The sequence below is a fragment of the Chanodichthys erythropterus genome, chromosome 14 (genome assembly GCF_024489055.1).
Source record: "Chanodichthys erythropterus isolate Z2021 chromosome 14, ASM2448905v1, whole genome shotgun sequence".
Lineage (NCBI taxonomy): Eukaryota > Metazoa > Chordata > Actinopteri > Cypriniformes > Xenocyprididae > Chanodichthys > Chanodichthys erythropterus.
Genome location: NC_090234.1, coordinates 14,009,078 through 14,035,579, shown reverse-complemented (window position 1 = coordinate 14,035,579; position 26,502 = coordinate 14,009,078). Strand labels below are relative to the sequence as shown.

The following is a 26,502-nucleotide window of genomic DNA, read 5'->3' as shown; positions in this document are numbered from 1 at the left end:
TAGATAATGATCTGAGATGTCATCGCTCTGCTGCAGAATTTCAACGGCATCAACATTTATTCCGTGTGATAATATTAGATCTAGAGTATGATTACGACGATGAGTAGGTCCTGACACGTGTTGTCTAACTCCAATTGAATTTACAATGTCTTTAAATGCCAATCCCAATGCATCTTTTTCATTATCGATGTGTATATTAAAATCACCAACAATTAGCACTTTATCTGCAGCCAGTACTAACTCCGATAGGAAATCAGCAAATTCTTCTGATAAAGTCTGTATGGTGTCCTGGTGGCCTGTATACAGTACGTGTATACATCACTTACACTACATAATGCTACATAAAGCAGCATTACTTCGAACAAATTATATTTAAAATACTCAATCAAATTATATTTAGTAATACTGAAGATATTACTATAAATTACAGCAATATTAATAATTTTAATAATTATTATTCATAATATTATTCATATTATTCCATAATTTTAATGTCTTGTCTATTTTTATAGATGTACATGCAGTGGTGGAACAAAAACACAACGTTTGCGGCACAGATGTTCACACTTCGCTGTTTTACTCAAGTTTGCAAAAGGCTTTAACTGGAGAGAAACCCACCCTGACTGATACCATCACAAAAGTCAACATTTCTGTCAGTGAAGATCTACTTCGTTTCTTTGAAACCAATGAGGGATGTAGAAAACAACTGGAGAGCGATGCCAAAATGCTTCATGCCAAAGTTCTTATTGACAGCACTGCAGCAGCAAGGGAAATCATACTGGAGATGGACGTCAACAAAGAGTCTCTGGCTGCACTGCTAATTGCACCCACTTGGGAGTCCAAAACAATGAGGGAAGTTCAATCCTTTTTGAGCAGATACGCTACAGAAGAGCTGCCAGTGGATGAGGACGTCTGGAAGAGAGTTGAAAACGGCTGTGACAGTCTCCTCACGGCTGATACAGCGCTCTTCTACAAGCAGCGCAACTCTAAAGTTGTAATTGCTGGAGTGAAAGAGCAGGTCAGGATCCTTTCGGACAAGATCAGGACACTCCTGAAGAATGCTACTGTTGAGGTGGAAGTGGAAAGAAACACGATCGAGGCAACAATTCAACTAGACTGCAAAGAGACATTTGATCTAATAAAAGAGCATCTAAAGTCCAAATTAGGGGAGGTGAGTTTATCCCATGATGAGAATAAGCACATAATATCTCTCAGAGGTCTGAAGGACAAAGTCAATTCAGTGGAGATGTTCATCAAAGATGCCAAGAAGAACATAATCACACACCAGCTGAAGCTATCTTCTAATCTGATTCACTTTCTAAAGTCACTGGATCTTCAGAAGTTTGAGCAAGACAACCAGATTCCCGCTAGACTTCTAAACCGAAAGGATTTTTTTGGGATCTTGGTTGAGAAAGAAAACCTGAAGAGAGCTGAAGACAAAATGGGTGAGATTCTCAAAGAGGAGGTTATACAACTTTCTCCCAGTCAAACTGGTGAAGCCTGGACACACTTTCTCAAGAATCTTCAAGATGAAATAGAGTCATTTCAGAAAGCCAACGACATCAGGATCACACAATCAAACATGCAGGTTACAATATGTGGGTTTTCTAATGCAGTTGCAGATGTTTCAGGGAAAGTGAGGCTATATCTGGAGAACAAGGAACCAACGACTGAGAACGTCCCTCTCAAATCTGTGCGAGAGGTCGAATTTGTCGACTCCTGCCTGAATCTGTCCGAACTCCCTGAACTCAAGCGGCTTGGTGCAACAGTACTTGCTTACAAAGCATTAAATTCTCCTTGTCTGAAGGTCACGGCAGCTAAAGACAACATCAAAGATGCCGTGGGTGTTGTACAGAAGCAGCTGTCATCAATTGTTGTGGAGAAGCATAAGTATTGCAAAGCAGGAGAAGCGAAGGTTCTGGAGAAGCACGGAGCCAACGTGAAGACAAAAGCCAGAGAGAAGCAGTGCAGCCTGTATTTATCACAAGAGCAAATGGTTACGTCCGGTCCTCCAAAGAGCTTCACACACAAAATAGGCAATTTGATGACTCTGAGCATCATAGAGGGAGAACTGCACCATTTTACAGCCGACGCTTTGACCTGTCCGATGAATGCCAATCTCAGTTTCAATAACCCCGTGGCTCAGCGCTTTCTCCAGTTTGGAGGCGACAAGATTACAGAAGTGTGTAAAATTCCCCAGAAAGAAAAGCAGTCTCTTCTGCCTGGAGACGTGCTGCTCAGCGATGCTGGAAAACTCAGCGCCGGGACGCTCATTTATGCAGTGCTCCCGCAGAAAGGTCAGACGCTGGACTCGCACTACCTTCAGTTGGCCGTGCATAACAGTCTCCTGAGAGCTGAGGGGAAAGGATGCGTCTCCATTGCAATGCCAGCAATCGGGTGTGAAACTTCTGGATTCTCCGTTAAAGAAAGTTGCATGGCGCTCCGAGCAGCTATACTGCAGTTCTGCACCGACCATCAGAATTCACCTACGAATATTAGCAATATCAGTGTAGTGGATTCAGATGAGAAGATCATTGAGGAGTGCAACGCTCTGATCCAGGAACTAGTAAGATCCTTCCTATTTCACAGACCTCAAATGTTTACCAACACTGCAAAAAAAAAATGATGTTCTTCCTCAGTATTTCTGTCTTTTTTTCCAGTACAAATATCTAAACATTCTCTGGATTCACTTCAAATAATTTGTTATGGACACATTCATCCCATTCCATCTGCCACTTTTTGGAAATGTACAAACTCAGTGTGCGTTTAATGCTGGAAAACAAGACAAAAATACTGAGGTAGAAAATATTTATTTTGTATTGATCACATATATTTTATTATTAACAGGGATTTTCTGGCATGTCAACAAAATCCCGGCAGCTTAAACATGGATCAGACAAAAGAGGTACCATATTTAAGAAAAAAAAATTCATGTCTTCCTGCAGCTCAAATTGTAGAGCACAGCACTAGCAACGTCAAGGCCATGGGTTCGATTGCATGAACTGATATAATATATACCTTTGGATAAAAGCACCTGCCAAATGCATAAATGTAAATGTAATTTCACTACTGGTGTTCATCATGTTTCCTACACTCCATCTGAAGGATTAGAAGTTGCTTATGTACTTTTCTTTTGACATGACTGGGAATTCAATCAGTGCTGATCAATGGTGTGCCGATATGCCTCAAGAAGGGTGACATCATCACAGAGACGGTGGACGTCATCGTGAATTCAACCAACACAAGTTTAGATCTTAACACCGGTAAGTGTTTTTTGCTGTAGCATCAACACTAAACAGACCTACATCATCACACTTTTACCTGAGACTACTGCAAAGATTTGGGTTTTCATATTTATTAATGCATATAATAAATTAATTCAGTAATTGTTGTCCAGTCTTGGCTCCAACTAATCATCATCCTTTTACAGGCGTTTCTGGTGCCATCTTAAAAGCTGCCGGACAATCTGTTGTTGACGAATGCAAAAAGCAAGGTATCATCATAATGGCTCTGAATATTGAGTAATACTTGTATTATAACGGTAGTGATTTCATTCAGACTTGTGTTTGTAGCTCCTCTGAAAGCAGGTGCAGCAGTGATGACGAGCGCCGGAGCGCTTCAGTGTAAGAATATCGCTCAGATGGTTGGGCCGGGGAACGTCGCAGACATCACAGCCTCTCTGGGGAAGGTTCTGAACCTCTGTGAGGGCAAAATGGCCACAACTCTGGCCATTCCTGCCATTGGAACAGGCACGACAGCAACCATATTTGTTATTTACAATTATTTTGTCTCAGAGTAATTATGGAAGCCCATTTCTGCCATATAGGAAGAAAAACCTTGCATTGGTAAATCTTATGACTTAAAGTCATATTATGATGTCACAAAAATTATGAGATAAAAAGTCAGAATTTACATAAAAAGTCAAAATTAGGACAAAGTATGAGATATAAAGACAAAAATATAACATGCCAAGTCTTTATTATGAGATAAAAAGTCACTTTTTACTACCTCACAATTATGACATAAAAAGTCATAATTATGTCTAGAATGACTTTGTCATAATTATGAGATAATCAAAATTGACTTTTTATCTCATAATTATGACAAAAAGTAATTCTAAGCCATTATTATGACTTTTTATGTCATAATTATGAGAAAGTCAAAATTACTACATATTAAGTCAATTATGATCTACTTTTGACTGTATCTCATAATTATGACTGTCATAATTGACTTTTATGTCATAATTATGAGATAAATATTTACTTGATTTCATAATTGACCGTCAATTTTGACTTTCTGTCATAATTTTGACTTTTTATGACATAATTATGAGATAAAAAGTCAAAATGATGACATACTAAGACATGATTATGATGTACTAAGTCATTATGATATAATCAATTATGAGATAAAAAGTCAAATTATGACAAAGTCAAAATTGACAGTTAATTATAAGATGAAATCAAAATGACCTTTTATTTAAAATTATCAAAATTATGACATATTAAATCGTAATAATCAAGTCATAATTGAGATAAAAATTCAAAATTATGACAGTACATGATTTTAACTTTTTTCTCATAATTATGAAAGTTTGTCTTATAATAACTTAGTATGTCATAATTTTGACTTTTAATGTTATAATTATGATTTTTTTTTTATGTCATAATAATGATATTGTTTCTTATGTGGCAGAAATGGGCTTCCATAATAAATATAAAGTCCTAAGCAATTATCTTGTTTTCCGCAGGACGAGGTGGCTTTGAACCAAAAGAATCCATCAAAGCCATTCTCACAGCAATCGAGAAGCATTTGATGGACCCAAACTTATCTTGCATCAGGAGAATCAATATAGTGGCATTCGAACAGAAGACCTTTGATGCCTTTCGTGAATACTTTAGAGTATGGAACAAGGTTAATACTGATGAAATAACAAACAAACAAACAAACAAAAACAAAACAAAACAAAAAATAGTATACAGATTTCTTTTTCATCGTTTTAAATTTGTTTTTTCAGCCTGCATGCGGCAAGATGTCCGAAAATCAAGGTTTTGACCACTTCTTCATGTTTATTCGCAAAATAAATATGCTCTAGTTTGTTTACACAATCTGTCTGTTTCATTGTAATAGTTCTGCTATTTAAGTATATATTTTTTTTATCTTTCTTGTCCTCTATAGTCAAAATCGGAAGCGTCAGAATTGAGGTAAAGAAAGGTAACATCACCAATGAAACCGTCCGAGGGATTGTAAACACCACCAACAGAGACATGAGCCTGAGAAAAGGTCTGTATGATCAAATATACCTCAAAATACACAGCACTTTTATATGAACACGGCTGATTTCCCGATAAAGTTGTCTCTTAGCACAATACAAAGACTCTAATGGTATACCTTAAAGGATTAGTTCACTTTCAAATAACTGAATAATTCAAATAAATATTTTCCTCATAATTTACTCACCCCCGTGTCATCCAAGATGTTCATATCCTTCTTTCCTCAGTCGAAAAAAAATTAAGGTTTTTGATGAAAACATTCCAGGATTATTCTCCTTAAAGTGGACTTTACTGGCCTCCACTGTTGAAGGTCAAAATTATAGTTTCATTGCAGCTTCTAAGGGCTTTAAACGATACCAGACAAGGAATAAGGGTCTTATCTAGGGAAAAGATTAAAAAAAAATGTAAATGTATATGCTTTTATATAAAAAAAGTGATCGACTTCCGAGTGGTTCCGCCAAAACCGCACTTTCGTATTCTTCAAAAAGCTTACACCTTCCCTATTCTACTTACGGAAAAAATGGAACTGGCACTGCGTGAAATAGCCGGCTGTAATGTGGAAGCTTGATCCTCTCTTGAAACTCTTCCTCATGCGGGGAGTGCAGATGCCTCTGAACTTGTTCTTGAGTCAGTCATAGTATCCTTCATCGAGTCCATGTCTAATTGCAACTATGCGAGAAGCAATGCTAACTCAGTCACTTCCAAATCAGGCGGCTTATGATTAATGCTGCGAATTTGTGTGTACAAGAGTCATACTTTAAAATATGTTCAGTGTGTCTCACCTTAACAAGCTCAGAATCTCCTTGTTCTTCAGGTGTATCGGGTGCCATATTTAAAGCAGCGGGAGCGTCAGTGGAGCAGGAGTGTAAAAAACACGGTGAGAATGTTACACACTACATAATCAAACATTGAAAATAATCAATCACATGAGCAAGAGACATTCTGCAGCTTAAAGGGGCTCTTTGTAATAATGACACCCAGTGTTCAAAATAGGTACTGCAGTCCAAATTCAAAATATTGTTTGGCCCGCCCCCTCGTTCAAAGACGTGGGTTGCCAGCTTTTACAGCATATGGTTGCCAGCATCAATAGGGAGTGCAATTGACAATGAAAGCTGAGGAGTCTTAAACACTGTAAGCTGTTAGCTTAAACACTGTAAGACTGAAACACTGTAATTTATCTGTTTTGATATGCTGTTGTTCATAGAGATATTTAGATGGATTCAGAGGCTTTTTAGTAGAAATGTACCGATTGCAATTTTCTTGGCCGATTCCGATTTTTTGTTAGTGTGATCGGGCGACCCCTATTTTTTGCTTATTCAGATTTTCTTTCTAAAAACTATAAATGACAACATATACAAACAAAAATCTACTTTTCTTCAATGCAGAGTTTTCTTTTCAAAAAACAAGTAAAAGTCAGCAATAAAATATAAACAGCTCAAATAAATGCAATAGAATAAAGAGCTATGAAACTAAGTTTTTCGGGTTAACTGGGTTTTTATTCAGGTAAGAAATACTACAGAAATTAAAGTAATCAAATGTAAAATAACACATTGTGTTATTTTGCATTGGTTACCTTAATTTCTGTAGTCTTTATTGCAAATAATTCTTACCATTAAAGTTATACAACGTACGTAACGACAGGGGAAAAACCACCTGCTCCACACTAAAAGCTTGTGAGTTAGAGCGTGAAGTTTTTGATGAGTGCACACCACCCTGGCGATTGATATACGTCACCGCTTTGGTATTGGTGCAGTGTACGAGCACATGATGTCCCTGTAGGCAAGGCAGAAAATAATTTAGAGCTTTCCATATGATCATAAGCTTTAAATAATTTATGTGTGCTGAACGTAGTCTGCTTGGCCACAAACTGTTCATCGTTCTGCCCTCCTGGGTGGCATCCCAGCCTGTTAAGGATGCATTTGTCGTCACGCATCTTTCTGCAACATCACCATCCACAAAGGGGTTCAAACGTGCTCGGGTTTGACCCTCAAAGCCCGGTTCGTTTGACAAGTGTGAGTGCTCCGTTCCATGCCCTGGCGCGGTTCATTTAGCCAGCCCTGGCCCGCTCATTACGACAGCAAACATCTTTATTACTTCTCTGATAGTACACTTATCAATTCATGTAATTAATTTGAGTGTATTTGGGTTTATAACGCGAAAATCACGCTCGGGCTCGGTTCAAGGCAACCGTGCCTAGTGTGAGTACACCCTGAGAGTGACTCTTGAAGGACCAGCACCACATCCTGTTTAAAGAATCTATCTTCCAGAATCTGGCAGTAATTTTGGGAGATCATTTTTACTGTAGTCCATCTCTGCAAGACGGACTTCAGGGTAGGAGATGGACTAAAAATGAACTCCCACCCCTTACTGCCAGATTCTGGAAGATGAATCTGTGATGAAATCTGTGGCCATATGCAGTTCAGAGACTGTCTCAGGGAATAAACCGTACCCTTGATCCAGGTCATCAGCGTTCTGCTGCATTTAAAGTGTCTGCTCGTCATAACTCTAGACTCTTACCTTCTCTTCCTTAAAACACACTGCAATCATCACACGGCACACAGAAATTGGAATAGAGTACTGTGAATTTTCACTGGTATCTAAAATTTTGGTGTCATAACTGCCTGTTTTTTCAAAAACAGCTTCATGGCCGGTAAAAAAATATCTATGGCTGGTAACGGCCATAGGCAGGTGTGGCAACAAATTAGTTTTAGGCCCTGGTCACACATGTATAAATGTGTCATTCGTTCATAATTGTTGAACATTATTTCATAATTTTAGTTATTTAACTAAATTAAACTTAATAATTTTATCTTTTTAGAGCTGCTTTACAGCTGAATTTGAATTTGTCTCATATTTGATGAAGTTTGCATCATTGATTCTGTTATTTTCCTGTTTATTACTGTGAAGCTGCTTTGATACAATCTGTATTGCATAAAGCGCTATAGAAATAAAAATGATCTGACTTGAACAATCATCTGACGTACTGGTTTCTCCATCACTGAAGGTCCGCTGCAGAATGACGTCGCAGCCGTGACCAGCGGTGGGAACCTGCAGTGTCAAGTCATCATTCACATGGTCGGCCCGCACTCGGCCGCAGAGGTCAGATCACGCGTGAAGAACGTTCTGGAGCGCTGCGAGGAGAAGCAGATCACCACGGTCTCCTTCCCTGCCGTCGGCACTGGTACGGATGACGGCTGTTAAACAGGTTTTAAATGCTGCATGTGAATGACGTCTCACTCCACCTGCTGGCCGTTATTAAAGGTGGAGGAGGAGTTCAGGCTGCGGATGCCATCGCTGCCATGCTGCAGGCCTTTGAAGATCATCTGACTCCAAACGTCTCAACTGTGATCAAGCTCATCTACATTGTGATTGACCGGGACGAGGTCCTACAAGAGTTTCAGAAAGGTCTCAAAACATGGACTGCTAATATACAGGTAGAGATGTCAACCATAACATAACCACAATTGACTTAAAGGGATAGTTCACCCAAAAATTATCCCATAATTTACTCACCTTCAAGCCATCCTAGATGTATATGACTTTCTTCTTTCAGCCAAACACAATCAGAAAAATATTCCATAGAGTTATATTATATTAAAAAATATTCCAGCTCTTCCAAGCTTTATAGGCAAGGCAAGGCAAGGCAATTTTATTTGTATAGCACATTTCATACACAATGGTAATTCAAAGTGCTTTACATAAAAAAGAATAATAAAAATAGAACATAAGGAATAGAAATAACAGTAAAAACAGAGAATTTTGCTATCTGGATGGAAGAGCTAGGAAGTCTCAGGGAGTTTGTTGTTGTTGTTGTTGTTGTCCATCAGAGTTGGATCTAAACGGATCTATTCATCAGAGCGGATCAGAATGGATCTTCCTCATCCAACAGGACTGCTACCTGTTAGGGCACTTCAAACTGATAAACATAGTTTCAATCTCCCCTTTTGCCAAGACACCTCAAACTGCACCACACAGCCCTAATCCCCCTTCCGGAGATATCTTATCTATGCAACGCAGTTCAAATTTCCCCTTTGGAAAGTGTCCTGACTGTAATCCAGAGATATCTTAACCATGCACTACAGCTTAAATTTCCCCATGGTTTGTCCCCTTATCCAAATTTACCAAATTTTAACCTAATCACTTTCTTCCTAATTCTCCCAGCTCTTTCAACCAGACAGCAATATTTAAAATGCATTAAAAGTCAGAATAACAAGATGATACACAAAAGATATAAAATACATTAAAAATGAAATAAAAACAGGAAAAGGAATTAAAAGAATAAAAAGATAATATGTATAAAATAAAGTGCAAACAGTTCAGACATAGCACAGTGCTCAATCAGCAAATGCATAGATAAAAAGATGTGTTTTGAGTCTGGATTTGAATGTGGCTACTGTTGGAGCACACCTGATCTCTTCTGGAAGCTGGTTCCAGCTGCGGCTGGCATAACAGCTAAAAGCAGACTCTCCTTGCTTTGAGTGAACCCTTGGTATTTCTAAATGACTTGATCCTGATGATCTGAGTGATCTGTTAGGTTTATATTCTATGAGCATATCTGCAATGTATTGAGGTCCTAGACCATTGAGTGATTTATAAACAAGTAAGAGTACTTTAAAATCAATTCTAAATGCAACTGGAAGCCAGTGCAAGGACCTGTGGACTGGTGTGATGTGTTCATGTTTTCTGATTCTGCTCAGAATCCTGGCAGCAGCGTTCTGTACGAGCTGCAGCTGTCTTATGGTCTTTTTGGGAAGACCAGTGAGGAGCCCATTACAATAATCCACCCTGCTGGTGATGAAAGCATGAACAAGTTTCTCTAAGTCTTGACTGGAGACAAAGCATCTAATTCTTGCAATATTTTTGAGATGATAATATGCTGATTTAGTTATTGTCTTTACATGGCTACTGAAACTCAGGTCTGACTCCAAAATCACACCAAGATTCCTGACATGTTCACTTTGAGAACTTCATCTTTGTTTCCAAATGCAATGATTTCAGTTTTGTCTTTGTTTAACTGAAGGAAGTTTAGGCACATCCAATTTTTAATTTCATCAATGCATTGGCACAGGGAGTCAATGGGGCTGTAGTCATTAGGTGATAGGGCTAGGTAAATCTGGGTGTCATCTGCATAATGGGAGTGAACAGTAACTGAGATTTTGAAGTCCAAAAAAGCACATCCATCCATCATAAAAGTAATTCCATATATGACCGCAGGGGGTTCATAACTACTTTCTGAAGCGAAGCGATTTTTGTAAGAAAAATATCCATATTTATAATGGGAATCATTGGGATCCCTCTGTGAGTCTAGTTCTGATGGAGTGAACTTTTACCTGACACATGACGCATGGATGAACGTGGAAGAGCAGAGGATAGAGCAAAACAAAACACTAGTCACAAATTACAAGTCTAAAATGAGAATTTGTAAAAAGAAATGTCGGAGGAGCTTGAGTTTGTTGCCCAGCCCTATTTATTTGAACCGCGAGAGGCATCTAATCTGACCTAAGCTTACACTACTCATACACCTGAACTCGACTCTCTCGTGAATGTGCAGACGGACGTTACCGGAAAAGATAGAGATTATAGTTTATAAAGTTATAATTATGGATATTTTTGGACAAAAATGCATCCCTTCGCTTCAGAAGTCCTCTATTAACCCCTGGAGTCGTATGGATTACTTTTATGATGGATGGATGCACTTTTTTAGGCTCTAAAATCTCAGTTACTATTCACTCCCATTATAAAGAGTTGGAATATTTTTCTGATTGTGTTTGGCTGAAAGAAGAAAGTCATATACACCTAGGATGACTTGATGGTGAGTAAATTATGAGATAATTTTCATTTTTGAACTAAACCTTTAAGATATTAAGTCTCGTTTTCTGAACAATGTCAAAATTAAATGAGTTTTTACTTAAAAATAAGAACAAATATCTGCCAATGGGGACAGAAAAATCAACTTAATTCAAAGGGGAAACAAGATTATTTTTCTGAATCCACTGGCAGATATTGGTTCTTGTTTTAAGCATAAACTTGCTTAATTTTGATTGATGTTTCAGAATATAAGACTTTATATCAAGTAATTTTGCTTCTCAAGTAAATGTATCTTGATTTAAGAATGTTTAGATATTTGTACTGGAAAACAAGACAGTTTTTTGCAGTTTAGTGTGAAGGATTTTGTGCACATTTAATTAACATCAACACACAACTAGGAAAGTGAGGATGATGATGATGATGAAGATGAGGTGGATGATGATGAAGATTATGAAAATGATGATGATGATGATGATGACGACGATGAAGAAAATGGTGATGGTGATGATGAGTGGGATGATTATAGCTCAACAGAAGAAAGCTCGTCATCTGACCAAGAAGCTGATGCAAGCGGTAATGTGAATTTTGATGACGGAACCTTTTGTAAATGTGTTGCTATAGATGTTTCATATTTACTTAATATATTTACACTTCACCAGCAAACCCAATGGAGGTGATATTGAGCCCGATTAGAGTCAAGGTGTGCAGTGGTGACATCACCAAAGAGACCGTTGAGGCCATTGTTAACAGCACCAACACAAGCCTCGATCTGAACTCAGGTGAGTTTGTTTTTAATTAACGTGATTATTGAACTGAACTGAATCAACACAAAACTCAATGATGACACTGTCTTTTTAGAGTTGCAGAATTTGAATTTATCTAATATTTGATTGTTTTCATCATTGATTCTGTTATCTTCTTGTTTATTACTGTGAAGCTGCTTTGAAACAATCTGTTGTATAAACCGGTTTAGGAATAAAGGTGACTAATGTATGTCTTTACGTACAGGTGTATCTGGAGCCATTCTCAAAGCGTCAGGACCAACAGTGGTGAATGAGTGCAAAACAAAAGGTACAACTTTCATAAATTTTGTCATTTCTGCCCATTACAACCTCTAAACAGAGTAATTGTTCATTCATTCTCTCCTGAATAAAGTGCCTCAGCCTGCCGATGGCGTGATCTTGACCAAAGCTGGAAATCTCTCAAATATCAAACACATCGTTCATATGGTTGGGCAGACCGATGAGAAAGGCATCAGCAGCTCCATGTATAAAGTCCTGAGGTTGTGTGAAGAAAATCACATTCAGTCGGTTTCATTTCCAGCTCTTGGAACGGGTAAGTTTGTGCATTGAGGAATACGGATGAGCAAAGACAAACCAAGAGTTCTGGATAAAAATACAATGTCTAATGTCCTTTAGAAGCTGGAAACTTGCCGGCAACAGGAGTCGCCAATGCAATGACTGAAGCTCTGATGAAATTCGTAAAAGACTCACCAAAACATCTGAAGAGCGTCCGCATTGTGATCTTCCAAACGAAACTGCTGCCTGACTTTCAGGAAGCTGTCAAGAAGATTTCTAGGAATCCTTCTGGTAGGTTTCAGTGCATGAAATGCTGTGCACTGTGCACACATACAAACTTGGGCTAGTGCAGTCAAAAAAAGTCAAAATTAAAGAAATGAAAAACACACACACTGGTTTATCTGCTCCCATACACTGCAAAAAACATTATTCCTTAGTATTTTTGTCTTGTTTTCCAGTACAAATATCTAAACATTCCTAAATCTCACTTAATTTTTTAAACTTTTTTTTCAGTGTAAAATGTTAATATATTGCAGTCAGGCAATAAGAGCAAAAAATATCAACAAAAGGATTTTAAATTACATAGTAAACCCTCACACCTGAAAAAGAATCATGGGTAGTTGGCAAACTAATTATCCAATAAGCAAAAAGAAGTCAATATTACGGGAATCGTTTCAGATCAAAATCTCTTTAGGAAAAAAGTAGTCAATGGCTGCGTCCAAAATCGCATACTCTTTTGAGTAGGAATTTATTTTGAACAAGTACTTACTTTGCGACTGCTAAAAAGTATGTTCTATATAGTTGTTACGCATTACCTGGCTTTGTGTTTTGTGTGTTTTATTTGTTGGACTTTTAGTTTGCATTTTACCCCATTTCTGTTCCTGGTTCTTGCCCTGTGGTCCATTTTTGTAGTCCTTTGTAGTGCTTCTAGTTGATTCATTTTATGATCATTCCCAGATGTGTCTTGTTTGCTTATAGAGGGTATGCACGTGACATCGCCGTCAGCCGGAGTGACTGCGGTTACACCCACTGGGTGGCATAAAGTCTGAGTGGCAGCATTGGTTTTCAGCATGAATGCCGCGAAAAACACACAAAATATCTAAAACGGGAAAGAGCTGTGTGTTCAACTGTACAAATAGATTTAACTAGAAATCTGAGGTATATTTTTACAGGCTGCAGAAAAGAAAATGGATCACCGCAATTCACAGGAACAACTAGACTCCATGCAGCGAAACGTGGATTTGCAATTATCATTTTGTCAATGTTTAATTTCAGGGTAAAATCATATCCTTGTTACAATTCCACCAGTGTATAAAGCACACGAATGAGGAGATAAGAATAAAATAAGTCTTTACTTGAAAATTCAACAGGAGAGTACAGGAACAGACAGGAACATACACCAATGTAAACATTAACGATACCCGACAACATAATGAGCAGAAACAGGAACTTAAATACACTGATGATTGAACTCAAATGATGAACAGCTGTGATGAATGTGATTAGTGTCCATGGTTACAGATTGTGGCGGGAAACTAGAACAAAGGAACACGTGACAGATGACAACAAACAAACTGAAAGTCCATCTGACTGTAACAATCCTATATATTGTATTGTTATATATTATATTGACAACTCAACAATTAAATATTTACCATTTTATATTCTGCATAAAGTGATCACCCGGATTTAGACCTACCTATATTGTATTTATATAAAGCGTTAACAGGCAAATATGGTTCATATACAGGGGTGCACATAAATGGTACACAGGTACGCATGCACAATAAAAATAAATGCTGCGTGCCAGAAAACATGGAGGGAAGCTGTAGTAAAGTTCGTATAAGGAAGGAAGAGGACAGGGTCGGTGTGACTGCTGACGGTGGTATTTTATTAATAAATTCATGCTTAAAAAGAACGTTGTGCTCACAGCACACAACATAAACACTTTCAAACACAGTAACTTTATAACTCCAGAGAATTCGTAGTGCTCAGCAGGTCCACCAGTCAGCAGTCCTTCTCTCTCTTCCACACTTCTGTTTCTCCTGGCGTTATATAGGTCTCTCCATGCCAATTACTGCAACAAGACACAGGTGTTTGTTATTTGCGCTTAAACCCACTCACTCACCGTTCGTCTCCCAACTCTCTCTCCCGCTGCAGACTTCGCTGAAAGCCACATACCCCCACTGCCCGACTCAGGCCAGGGAGCCATGCGGCCTGCAGCCCCTCCCTCCGAGAGGAAGTCGGCCACAGCCATCTGAACATACCAATGAGTGATCCACGCGTTGGTATCCTTCATGCGGTGGAGCCACTGCAAAGGGGCATGGTCCGAACAGAGGGTGAATTCCCATCCCAGGAGATAATAGCAGAGGGTGAGGATGGCCCACCTGATGGCTAAACATTCTTTTTCAATGGTGCTGTACTTAGTCTCTCTCGTGGAGAGCTTGCGACTAATATACAGCACCGGCCAGTCCTCCCCCTCTATCTCCTGGGAAAGGACTGCACCCACCCCCTGTCCGATGCATCTGTCTGCAACACAAAAGGGAGAGAAAAATCAGGAGAGTGTAATAACGGCCCACCACATAGAGCAACCTTCACCTGGGTAAAAGCCTGCTGACACAGCTCCGTCCACTGGACTGGATCTGGCGCTTCCTTTTTAGTGAGATCAGTCAAAGGGTTGGTGAGGTCCGAATAATTAGGTACAAACCTTCTGTAATATCCCGCCAGCCCCAGGAACTGTCTCACCTCCTTTTTGGTCTTGGGACAGGTTGCAACTGCTGCTGTCTTATCAATTTGGGCACGTACCTGTCCGTGACCCAAGTGGAAGCCCACTAAATTTTAATTACTAAAAATAATGATGTCGTCTGGATAGGCAGCAGCATACGCAGCATGGGGCCTCAAGATTCGGTCATTGAGACACTGAAAGGTGGCCGGTGCCCCGAACAGCCCGAATGGAAGGGTAACAAATTTGTGTAATCCAAACGACGTTGTGAAATCTGTCTTTTCTTTGGATATAGGAGATAAGGGGATCTGGCAATATCCCTTCGTTAAGTCTAATGTTGAATAAAAGCGAGCCATACCGAGCCGATCAAGCAATTCGTCAACCCGTGGCATTGGATACGCGTCGAATTTCGACACAGCATTCACCTTGCGGTAATCCACACAGAAGCGAACTGAGCCGTCCATTTTAGAGACTAAAACTATCGGGCTCACCCAATCACTGTTGGATTCTTCTATTACTCCCATTTCAAGCATCGCGCCTAATTCTGCCTGAACCAATTTTTTCTTGTGTTCAGGCAAGCGATACGGCCAGCTGCACACCAACACGCCCGGCTCTGTCTCGATATGGTGCTGAATAAGATTTGTATGGCCGGGTAGGGGCGAAAACACGTCTGCAAACTCGAAGGCGAGAGATGATCTCCTCCCGGGGCTAGAGCAAGAGATTGTGTTTTGATATTTGCCTCCGGCCCAAGATCATCTTCTCCATTCACTACTGTCGCCAGCATCACTGATTCTGCCTCATTCCATTTTTTAAGGAGATTGAGGTGGTAAATCTGACGTGCTTCGCTCCTATCTGCACGTACTACTTCATAATCGAGTTCTCCAATTTGCCGTGTGACAAGTAATTTAGAACTTGACGTTGGGAGTAATACAAGCACTTTATCTCCTGGTGAAAATTTAAGCAAATTAGTCCCCCTGTTATACAGCCGGCTCTGTTTGCCCTGGGCCTACAAATTCTCCATAGATAGCCGCCGAATCAATTTAATGCCCAATAAGTCGTAAAATTTGCGTAAGGTACGTGACATAAACACTGTGCCCTGATCAGTGAGGATTTCCTTCGGAATCCCCACTCGGGAGATTAAATGAAACAGTGAGTCAGCAACACTCTTAGCGGAGATGCTGCGGAGAGCCACTGCCTCAGGATATTGTGTTGCATAATCCACCAGGACTAATGCAAAACGATGTCCCCTTGGTTATCGCTCTAATGGCCCGATGAGGTCCATACCAATTCTTTCAAAGGGGACCTGCAGTGGTCAGTCCCGCCCCCCTGGGCGGGGCTCGCAGACTCACAAACTGGTCTTGACCAGTCCCACCCCGCCCCCGGGACTGGACTCGAGGACGGCCTGGTGGATGGGACCTAGGTAGAGGGACAGGTCGAAAGAGAGAAGGAGGTGGGAGAGAAGGAGAAAAGCAGATGGGAGGGGTTCGCCGACCCCTGGGCAGGCCACCATGTGGTCCTCCGCGAGGTGGATGGCTGAGTCCAGCGACGTCGGTCGGTGCCACTGGACCCACTCGGCCATCTTCCTGGGTAGCCGAGTGACAAACTGCTCCAGCACCACTCGGTCTGTTCCACGTTGCTTCCCTCAGAGGTTCTGCACGGGCAACTGCTGCACAGCCACCTGTGATTCGCTGGATAATAGCGGTACCAACCGCAACAGCCATTGCTCCCGTGGCCATCCACTAGCTTCCGCTGACTTCTCTAAGAGGTCCAGGAAAGCTTTATTTTGTTTTTTGACCCATTTTGTTTAGTGGCAGGTGGGTGGGCGTGAATGGTTGCACCGTGGCTTCCGTACGAACCTCCCGGCCTGGAAACGCTGCTCTTGGTCGTTCCGCAAGTCCATTCGCAAATGGTGTGGAGGACGGTGTTTGCATGGTGGCGGCTCACCTTCTTCCTTCCTGTGTTTTTGGCACCAGTGTAGTAAAGTTTGTATAAGGAAGGAAGAGGACAGGGTCGGCATGACTGCTGACGGTGGTATTTTATTAATAAATTCACACAACATAAACAATTTCAAGCACAATAACTCTCCCGCTACAGACTTCGCTGAACCATGTCCCCGTCACCACAGAAGCGCTTTTGAGTACCAACATTTTTGAGGACCGGTTCACAGGGACTCGTTTACTTACTGTAAAAAACTACCCTGGTAAAATGGTACTTAGTCTCTTACTATTAAAATAGAAATCATGATGATAAGTGTGTTCTTTAATTATTAGATGTGCAATGGATCACAGTTAATCTGTTATTAGGTACAGTGGTTCGGCACGCATGTGATTCGTGGATTAACTGCTAAATTTAACCATCATAGAGTAAAAGTTTATCATTTGGACATGTTTTGTCTCGCCAATTAACACACTCAAACGACTTTAAAAGCGTAAGAAGAGGCAAAAATCAGGACGTGCGAGCTGTTATCTGTGCGCACAACCTCACACCCCTGAAACGCGCGCACCCAGAGAGGGAGAGAGTCAGCGCTCGAACACCGAATTAATATCTCTTTCATGTTTACTTGCATTTGAATGGACACATACACACAAAATTATGTCAAAATACCTGTCTTGGCAAGTATTCTCTTGGTTATGTCATAAGTGCACATAAGTGCACGGTCCGTGCTTTCCTTTTCAAAGTGACAGCAGCCTTTGCTGTTGTCTGTTTCATTAATGTTAGTAAAAAAAAATAAAATAAAAAATCATTATTATCATCTACCATGTTCGAGACAAAAGAAGATAGTGAGGAGAGCAGTCAGGAGGAAAGTGATGAGGACAGCTTTTATGCCTTTGCAGTATCCATGGATTAACTGGATCTACACTAAACTGTAATAGGAACACTATCGAGTCCAAGCTTTAGTTTGATCTTTTGATTCACTGTTTTACTAGCGTTTTCCCTATTAAATCTAGTCATGCAGCAGGCTCTTTTGCCACTCAGTCTGGCTGAGGGGGAAAAAGAAAAAAAATTCAAAATTAAGATAGTTTATGCTTAAAACAAGTACAAATATCTGCCAGTGGAGTCAGAAAAATAATCTTGTTTTCCCTATAAATTAAGATTATTTTATCACTGACCCCAGTGGCAGATATTTTTTCTAGTTTTCGGCAAAAACAGAAAACAATATTTATTGTATTTTGTTTCTTGCTATCTTGATTTAAGAATGTTAAGTATTTGTGTCTTGTTTTCCAGAACAAATATCTAAGAAAGAAAGTATTTTTTTTGCAGTGTAGTTATGTTTCAGTGCATTAACATACAGTGTGAAGCACAAGCTGGAACTAACCTGGTTAATTTAACTTGTCTGTTTTTAACAGTATGTCAGCAGGCGAGCTGGACTCAACTACCTTCCTCAACTACTCAACTTTTTTGTCTAGCCAAAGAAACGGCTGCTATGTTGTTCCCCGTTATGTCCGTTGACGTTTACGGGATGTCCCATACAAACCTGGCTGAGGTCAAGAGACACCTGGATGAACTGATCTCTGATGAGTGCATCAGTAAAGACGTCCAGTCGAGACACATCGCCGACCTTCCTGAAACCGACAAGAAGGCCATCGTGAGCCTCAGCCGAACCAATCAGGTCAGCGTTCTGGTGACCAGTCTCGATATGTTAACGGTATCAGGGAAAAAAGACGACGTCTTGGATGCCGTGCTGAAGATAAATGGCTTCATCCAAGCAGCAAGAGACCGAGAGATGCGAGCAGGTGAAGTGAAGCGTCTGCAGGAGACGCTGTGTTGGGAGCGGGCCGGAGGAGAGCTCTGGGAGCCGCTAGATCCCGCCGTCAGCTACGACATCGAGCTCTCCTTCCACGACAAGCAGAAGAGCTTTCAGTACCAGGAGAACGGCGAGAGCTACATGGTGGACTTCAGCGAGATGAAGCTCACAAACAGCAAGCAGGAGTCCTGCAGGATCAAGAGGACTCTGATGGGAGATTCGGATACGGGTAGGAGTTAAAAATCCAAAGGTTTTTCATGAGAATCAGAAGCATTAGTCTGTACATCACTGCAAAAAAATTATTTTCTTCCTTAGATATTTGTACTCGAAAAAATACATTTACTTGAAAAGCAAAATTACCTAAACCAGTGCTTCCCAAACCTGTCCTGGAGGACCCCCACATTTTGTATGTCTCCCTATTTCTGACATACCCATTTCAGGTCTTGCAGTTTCTACTAATGAGCTCATGAGTTGAATCAGGTGTGATAGATGAGGGAGACATACAAAATGTGCAGGGCTGGGGGTCCTCCAGGACAGGTTTGGGAACCACTGACCAAAACTATTAAGTTTTGTTCTCTGAAAAATGTGTCAAAATTACGTGAGTTTTTGCTGAAAACAAGAACAAATCGAGTCACTTAATTTTGGTGAATTTTTAGCATACAAGACTTCTACAAGACATCTTACATCATTTAACTTCACTAGTAAATGGATCTTGATTTAAAAATGTTTAGATATTTGTACTGGGAAAGAAGACAAAATACTAAGGAAGAACATAATTTTTTTGCAGTGCAGTTTGATTTCCAGTTGTGTCTTGTAAGCATGGGAAATGAGTGTTGTCTGAAGCTAAATCAGATTTATGATGGCACAAACTGTTCTGTAACTTCACTTGTTTGTTTCTCAGCGATCATTCATCCTCCTCCAACATGGACCAAAATGGATGGACAGGATTTAGAAATAATCCCCTTACAATCAGATTCAGATGAGTACAAGAAGATAGAAACAGCCTTTCTAAACTCCAGTAAACACCCTGATGTGAAACCCGTACAGGTTGAACAGGTAAAATAAAATTACATTTGAAAATGGTCTTCTTCAGTAATTTTGTCTTGTTTTCCAGTAAAAATATCTAAACTTTCTTAAACCAATATACAGTTACTTGAAATGTAAAAATGACTTCAGATATTAAGTCCTGTTTTCTGAAAATGTTTTTGCTTCAAACAAGAACAGAATATATGCCAAATGGGTCATTTAATTCATGTAAAGTCTTTGTTGGGACATGACTTGATGGATTACGTGACTCTGAGTTTTAGTCTCTATTTTTTAGCACCACATATCAAGCATTTATGTAACATCATATGTGAATTAATGGTTGTTATTTTAATTAAATAAAGTTTATTAATCAAGCATGTTATGTTACCTTTGAACACCTTTGTTGACTCCTCTCCCCTTAAGCCTGGGATACACTGCACGATTTTTGGCTGTCCCAGACGAAAGATTGACATCGTGAAACAATTGTGATTTCTGTGATCATGGCACAGAAATCACAATTGGTGGTCCTATGTCGTACAGTGTGAAAGGTTCAAAGATGGCCGTTCAGACGTTTTCTCGGTCTTGCGACCAAAGATAGCCTACGATCATTTTCTGACAGTGTCAGAAATTCAGCATGATCAACGCACAGTGTGTTTGCCACTACGACCTATGTCTACTGACCAGCCAATAAAAATGCAACATGAAATCAACGCGACATGCCGCTATAACTTAAAACTGATTACCTCAAGCTCTTTTCCCTTCTTCTTTGACTGCTTCCTTTTTTTTTAGCAGGCATTAAAACTACAACTGCCATAGTGTGATTCATAATGGTCTTATAGGATCTTATAGGATTGCTATAATTGTGCGGTGTATCCTGGGCTTTATACGCGATGCTACAAATTTACACGCGGTATTACAAACCCAATACTCGATTATGGAAAAAATTGCTTAAAAATCGGTAAAACAGATTATCAGTCGATCTTCTCAAATAAATGTTGCTTGCTTTAAGAATGTTTAGATATTTGTGTTGTAAAACAAGACAGAAATACTGAAGAAGAAAAACGATACTGGGTTACTAATGTAACCTCGGTTCCCTGAGATAATGGGAACGAGTATTGCGTTGAAGACGCTATGTTAAAAACTAATTTTTGAAGGTTAATTAAAAATTAAACAACGCAATGCAGCTGCACAAGCTAAAAGCTGAGCATGGCTCTACGCGAGCTGATTGGTTGGTGAGTTGGAACTGCACAAGCCTATGGCGATGCAGCATAAGTGCACGAACCAATATATAAGCAGCAGGTTTAATCAACTGAAGCGACGATCGCCCAGTCGTGGAGCCTGCTAGCATGGCCGTCTTCACAATACTCTTTTCCGTTATCTCAGGGAACCGAAGTTACGTTAGTAACTGAGTATCGTTTCCTTTTGATACGGTTCATTTGTATTGCGTTGAAGACGCTATGTAGAATTAGTCCAACAACAGCGTCATGCTAAGGCGAATCGACCCCAGCTTAAGACACTTCGTTAAGGGCCATGAGAGCATAGAGGGTAGAAAAAAAACAGGACTCAGGCCGTGGGGGAATAACAGTGGGACGAGCACACAGTGGTCAATGCCTACTAAACAGAGAGTATCTGCGCCTGTAGTGCAGGGACGTCCAGGCTGTAGAAATGGCGAAGGTGGACTGAGAGGACCAGCCTGCCGCAGCACAGATGTCGCCGATAGACACACCACTGGACCAAGCCCAGGAAGAAGCCATGCCTCTGGTGGAGTGGGCTCTCACTCCGATTGGACATTGAAGGCCCTGCTGAAGCACTGCTGATGTGGAGGTCATCAGGCCCAGCATCCTCTGAAACATTCAGAGAGTGGGAGAGGTCCCTACTCTGAATGACACTACAAACTGTTGAATAGACAGGGGGGCGCTCTCGTGAGAGCCAGGCCCTCATCTGGACTGAGTTGAACACTGCTTCCAGAAAGGTGATTTGCCTGCTGGGGGACAGTGCGCTCTTCCATTGTTGATTCTGAGTCCCAGGCATTACAAATGGCTGAGGAGCACAGTTCTGTGAGCAATTAACTCTGCTTCCAATACTAGCAGCCGCCGAGGTAGTTCAGGACACGCATTCACGCCTGTGTCCGGTCCAGACTTGCCCATAGCATGGAGGAACTTGGCCTGAAACACCTGGAGGACCACCATGGTGTGAAGGGCAGAGCCAGCTTGGCCAGCGGATGCGTAGGCACGGCCAGTCAGGGCTGAGGTGGTCCTGCAGGGCTTGGACAGGTGGGCTACCTTGGCTCTCCATTTGATGGTGGGCAGGCAGAGATGCGCAGCCATGGCTTGGTTAAGGAGGGGCAGCTTTTCATAACCTTTATCTTCAGCGCCGTCAATGGTGGTGAGGGCGCTTGAGGCAGAAGTCTTCAGGTGGGCTGAGTAGGGGGTGTGCCAAAACTTGGTGTATTCATCATGAACTTCCGGGATAATGGGACTACATGCTGACAAGGGGCCTGCTGACACTCTGGCAGGAGCCACTCATTTAGGCAGTTTTGTGTAGGCTCTTCAGGCAGGGACCATTCGAGTCCCAGCTCTTCAATGGCCTTTGAGAGAATGCGGAATAACTCGCCGTCTAGCCCAGCTCTGTTACTCTTGCCTTTGAACAGCGGGGGGCTGGGTCATCCACTAAGCCCGACCAATCCTCCACATCAGAAGCCTGCTGTCATTGTGAAAGTCCTCTTCAGAGCCACAGAATGAGATGAGGCTGCTCGCTTCACATGAGGAGCTGTAGTCTGCGTGGGTGAAAAGAACTGGCGAGATCTCTCTGTGTGGAGAGAGCGAGGCAGCAGGATCTGAGCCGATGTGAGCTTGCTCGACTCGGGCCGCTCAGCCCTCTGACTCTGGTGTTTCTTCCTCGGAGGCTCCAGGGAGAGAAGAAACAAGAGAGCAGGAGGGGCGGATTCATTCTCTGAAAAATAATCGATCAGTGAGTGCGAATTCTGCGTGGGCTTTGTCCTGACAAGGCCACGCTCTCATCATGCTCGTCAGACGGATGCAAAGGGGCTCTGCATGTCGCGGCATTGTGGCGCGGCATTTGTATCAATGCCACAGAAATTTGCTCGAAATTTGCCCTTTTACTAGTGCTGGATGGCCGCAGGGAAAAGCGAAACCGCCTGTTCTGCTGCAGGGCTCGTTAGATGGTGACAAGCTTCTTTGAGGAGTGTCAAACTTAGTCTGAAGATCGTCGCTGAAGGAGATCAGATTCCTATGGCGAAGCGAGCCGCTTATATTGGTTTGTGCACTTACACTGCATCGCCATAGGCTCATGCAGTTCCAACTTACCATCCAATCAGCTTGTGCAGAGCCCTGCTCTGCTTCTGGCTTGTGCATTTGCACTGTATTGTTAAATTTTACATAAGCTTCAAAATCTGAGAAAAATTTGTTTTCCTTATAGTGTCTTTGATGCAATATGAACCATATCGAAAGGGAAAATTTTTTGCATTGTGACTGATTGCATGTTTATAGGCCTGTGTTTATTATTAATGTCCGAAATGTTTTTTCAGATTGACAGGATTCAGAGTCAGTCCCTGTGGCAGAGATACTGTGTGCTGAAACAGGGCGTGGATAAGAAATATCCCAAACAGACAAACGAGTGCAAGCTTTATCATGGAACAACCAAAGACATATGCCAAAAAATCAACAAGAACGGATTCAACCGAAGCTTCTGTGGGAGAAACGGTACGTCTCATGTCTTTGTTTGCACAGCTCACCCATAATTGCCTGTTTTTTCTTTTATTAATTAGAGAACATAAAGAAATTAAAAATGACAGTACGTTATATTATGAGACAGGGAGCAAGAAAATACACCTTTTGAAACAATTTGCACAGCTTTTTTTTTTTTTTTTTTTGAAGAATCACAAGTCAGATAAAGTTAAGTCTCAAGAAAAAATTAATCTTACACTTGTGGATAAAATATTTTGCCGAAAACATAAGATTGACTAAATAAAACATCTGACTCTCCTTTTTTCATAATTATTGGGGTTTGTTTCCACCATAGAATAAAAAAATATATAGAATTGTCACTTTTTACATTGCAAAAATATGTTCTTCCTCAGTATTTCTGTCTTGTTTTCCAGAACAAATATCTAAACATTCTTAAATCAAGATACATTTACTGGAGGTGCAAAGTGACTTAAGATTTTCATTTTTTGAAAAGTCTTCAAAATTAATTGCAAATATCTGCCAGTGGAGTCAGACAAATAAACTTAATTCAAAGGGAAAACTTCTGACCCAACTGGCAGATATTTGTTTGACAAAAATACTAAGGAAGAAAATAATTTTTGCAGTGCATCTCACAATTCTGACTTAATTTAAAAGTCACAGTTACCTTTTTTGTGGTGAAAATGAGCTTCCATACACAACTCCCTGTTTCTTCACAATACTGACCTCTGACATGGTTTGTTTCAAGCGGTCGTTCACGGAGACGGCACATACTTCGCTAAGGAGGCCTGGTACTCTTGCCAGGATCGGTATTCCAACCCAGACGACAAAGGGCTGAAGTACATCTACCTAGCGCGAGTGGTGACGGGGTCCATGTGTAAGAGCAGACGACGAATGAAGGAGCCGGATCCCATCAACCCTGCTGACCCACGGGCCGGTCTGCACGACTGCGCTGTGGACAACCTACAGAACCCGTTCATCTTTGTGGTGTTCTGTGATGCAGGAGCGTATCCAGACTACCTCATCTCCTTCAAATCTATATAGTCTTCTGAATGCACTAAGATCTCTATCTGACAAGCATATGATCAAGTTTACAAACTCTGTTGACAGACAGGCTGATATCATGGGAGACTCTTGATGACTTTGACCTTGTCACAAATATATTACCACGATAAACACATGAAGAAATGTTTTCAGATGCAACTTTTATCAGTAGCACTGTCTATCACCAAAACAACAACAAAACAAAACAACAATCACTAAATGAATTGGTAACAACTTACAAATATAGCTGCGAGCAGCGATGACGGTCCAAAGCCCGGTGGCTTCAGGTCAACTGTGCACAGCGGGCAATGGGCATTTAAAATGGTTAAACATAAAAGGACTATGTCAATTTCACACCACATTTACTGCAGCGGCTGATGCTCCTATGATGACAAACCACAAAAACCACATGCATGAGATCGTTGATTTGAAATTGAGATGACTTTCATGACACAGAATGTTATAAGGCAATTTCAAATGAGTGCAGAATATCATCATAATCTGAAATGTCTGGGTTTTTTCTCATGGCGAGTTCAGACTGCATGATTTTAGCTCCGATTTTGGCTCGCCGGCAGGTTTTGTGAAATCGCAGACAAATACCCAGGCAAAAGGTACTCGTCCACACGAGTGACAATCACGCAGTGTGAATGAGCAAAGACGCGATCTGAGAGAATCACAGACGAGTCGCCGATGCCCGTGAGATATTTGGCATGCTAAATATCTGGACCTGTTGGCGATTCAAAATCCTGCTGTGTGAAAAGTGTTCTGACTGAAAATTACATCGGCAATGACTGACAGCGAGATACAGAGCAGCAGGGAGTTCAGGGAGGAGTTATAGACCACAATATCAGCAAGCATGGCTTCGTACACATAAACATTACAAATCTATCAAACAGAAACAAAGCACAAACATTTGCTTGACCATCCGCAACAGCGCCACATTGAAAAGTTACTTATTTACCTCCAATTCTCGTTGCAGAACACACAATCCACAGTCTCCCCAACCATTTCCTCCTCCATATTCTTCTTTTCTTTTTCTTGTTTTCACAGGCAATTCGTATTGCAAGCTTCTTGCGGGTTACCGTTTTTAATAATAAACCCAGTCTCACGTGAGAACTCCGGTCTTGCACGTGTGATATCGCATTGTTTCCTTGTCACATCTCCCGTGTGTTTGGTTGTGAAACGTAGTTTGCGTGCCAGACAGAGTTATCGGCGATTCTTCCTATTGTAAAGTGTGAAGCCTTCTGTCGCCGATCCATCGTGCAGTTTGAACACAGCAGCGACTGAATGCTGGCCAAGATAGTCATGCAGTGTGAAAAGAACAGTGACCCGACTACTTTGAAAATCGTGCAGTCTGAACTCGGCTTCAGACAATCCCTATAAAAATTCTAGACCAAATTACATACTGTTATTTGTGCAAACTCCACAGTGCTCTGAAATAACGAATCCAGCCTTAATGTGAATGTCTGCGATTGCTGATGTTGCATAATCCTAACACTTCTCTTCATGTTTTTTTTGACCTCCCTGACCTGTTGTTTGTGCACCAATCTTATGCACCAAAAGCATACTTTCATTTAATTTTAATATGTGTGATATAAGATAAAAAATAAAATGAAAAAAAATAATAAATAGAGCCAAATCACAACACCTGCAAATACAATTTTAATGTCAGTCTCAATCATGTGAAAATGAAACTGGGGTTTTTAATAAATTTGAATTATATAAATAATTAATTCAAAAATTCTAACTGTTATTGTAAAAAATAATTTGAAACGCAGTAGGCTAGTCAGGAATAAGGCTAGTCAATAATCCTCACACTTCATGTTTTTGACCTCCCTGAGCTGTTGTTTGTGCCCCAATCTTATGCACCAAAAGCATG

At 40.8% G+C, this 26,502-nt stretch overlaps 1 protein-coding gene across 1 annotated transcript; it reads left to right on the top strand.

Annotated features, from left to right (window-relative positions):
• Positions 1-701: 701 nt before the first annotated feature.
• On the top strand, positions 702-24,972 carry LOC137035885 (protein mono-ADP-ribosyltransferase PARP14-like). The gene is made up of 20 exons (XM_067409657.1): positions 702-2,566; positions 2,848-2,905; positions 3,159-3,263; positions 3,431-3,493; positions 3,573-3,749; positions 4,754-4,917; positions 5,021-5,051; positions 5,182-5,286; positions 6,091-6,153; positions 8,281-8,457; positions 8,538-8,710; positions 11,483-11,657; positions 11,744-11,863; positions 12,093-12,155; positions 12,240-12,419; positions 12,503-12,673; positions 18,452-19,078; positions 19,751-19,905; positions 23,423-23,597; positions 24,328-24,972. The coding sequence occupies exons 1-20, from the start codon at positions 725-727 to the stop codon at positions 24,621-24,623; spliced, it is 4,920 nt and encodes a 1,639-aa protein (XP_067265758.1). The 5' UTR covers positions 702-724; the 3' UTR covers positions 24,624-24,972.
• Positions 24,973-26,502: the final 1,530 nt, after the last annotated feature.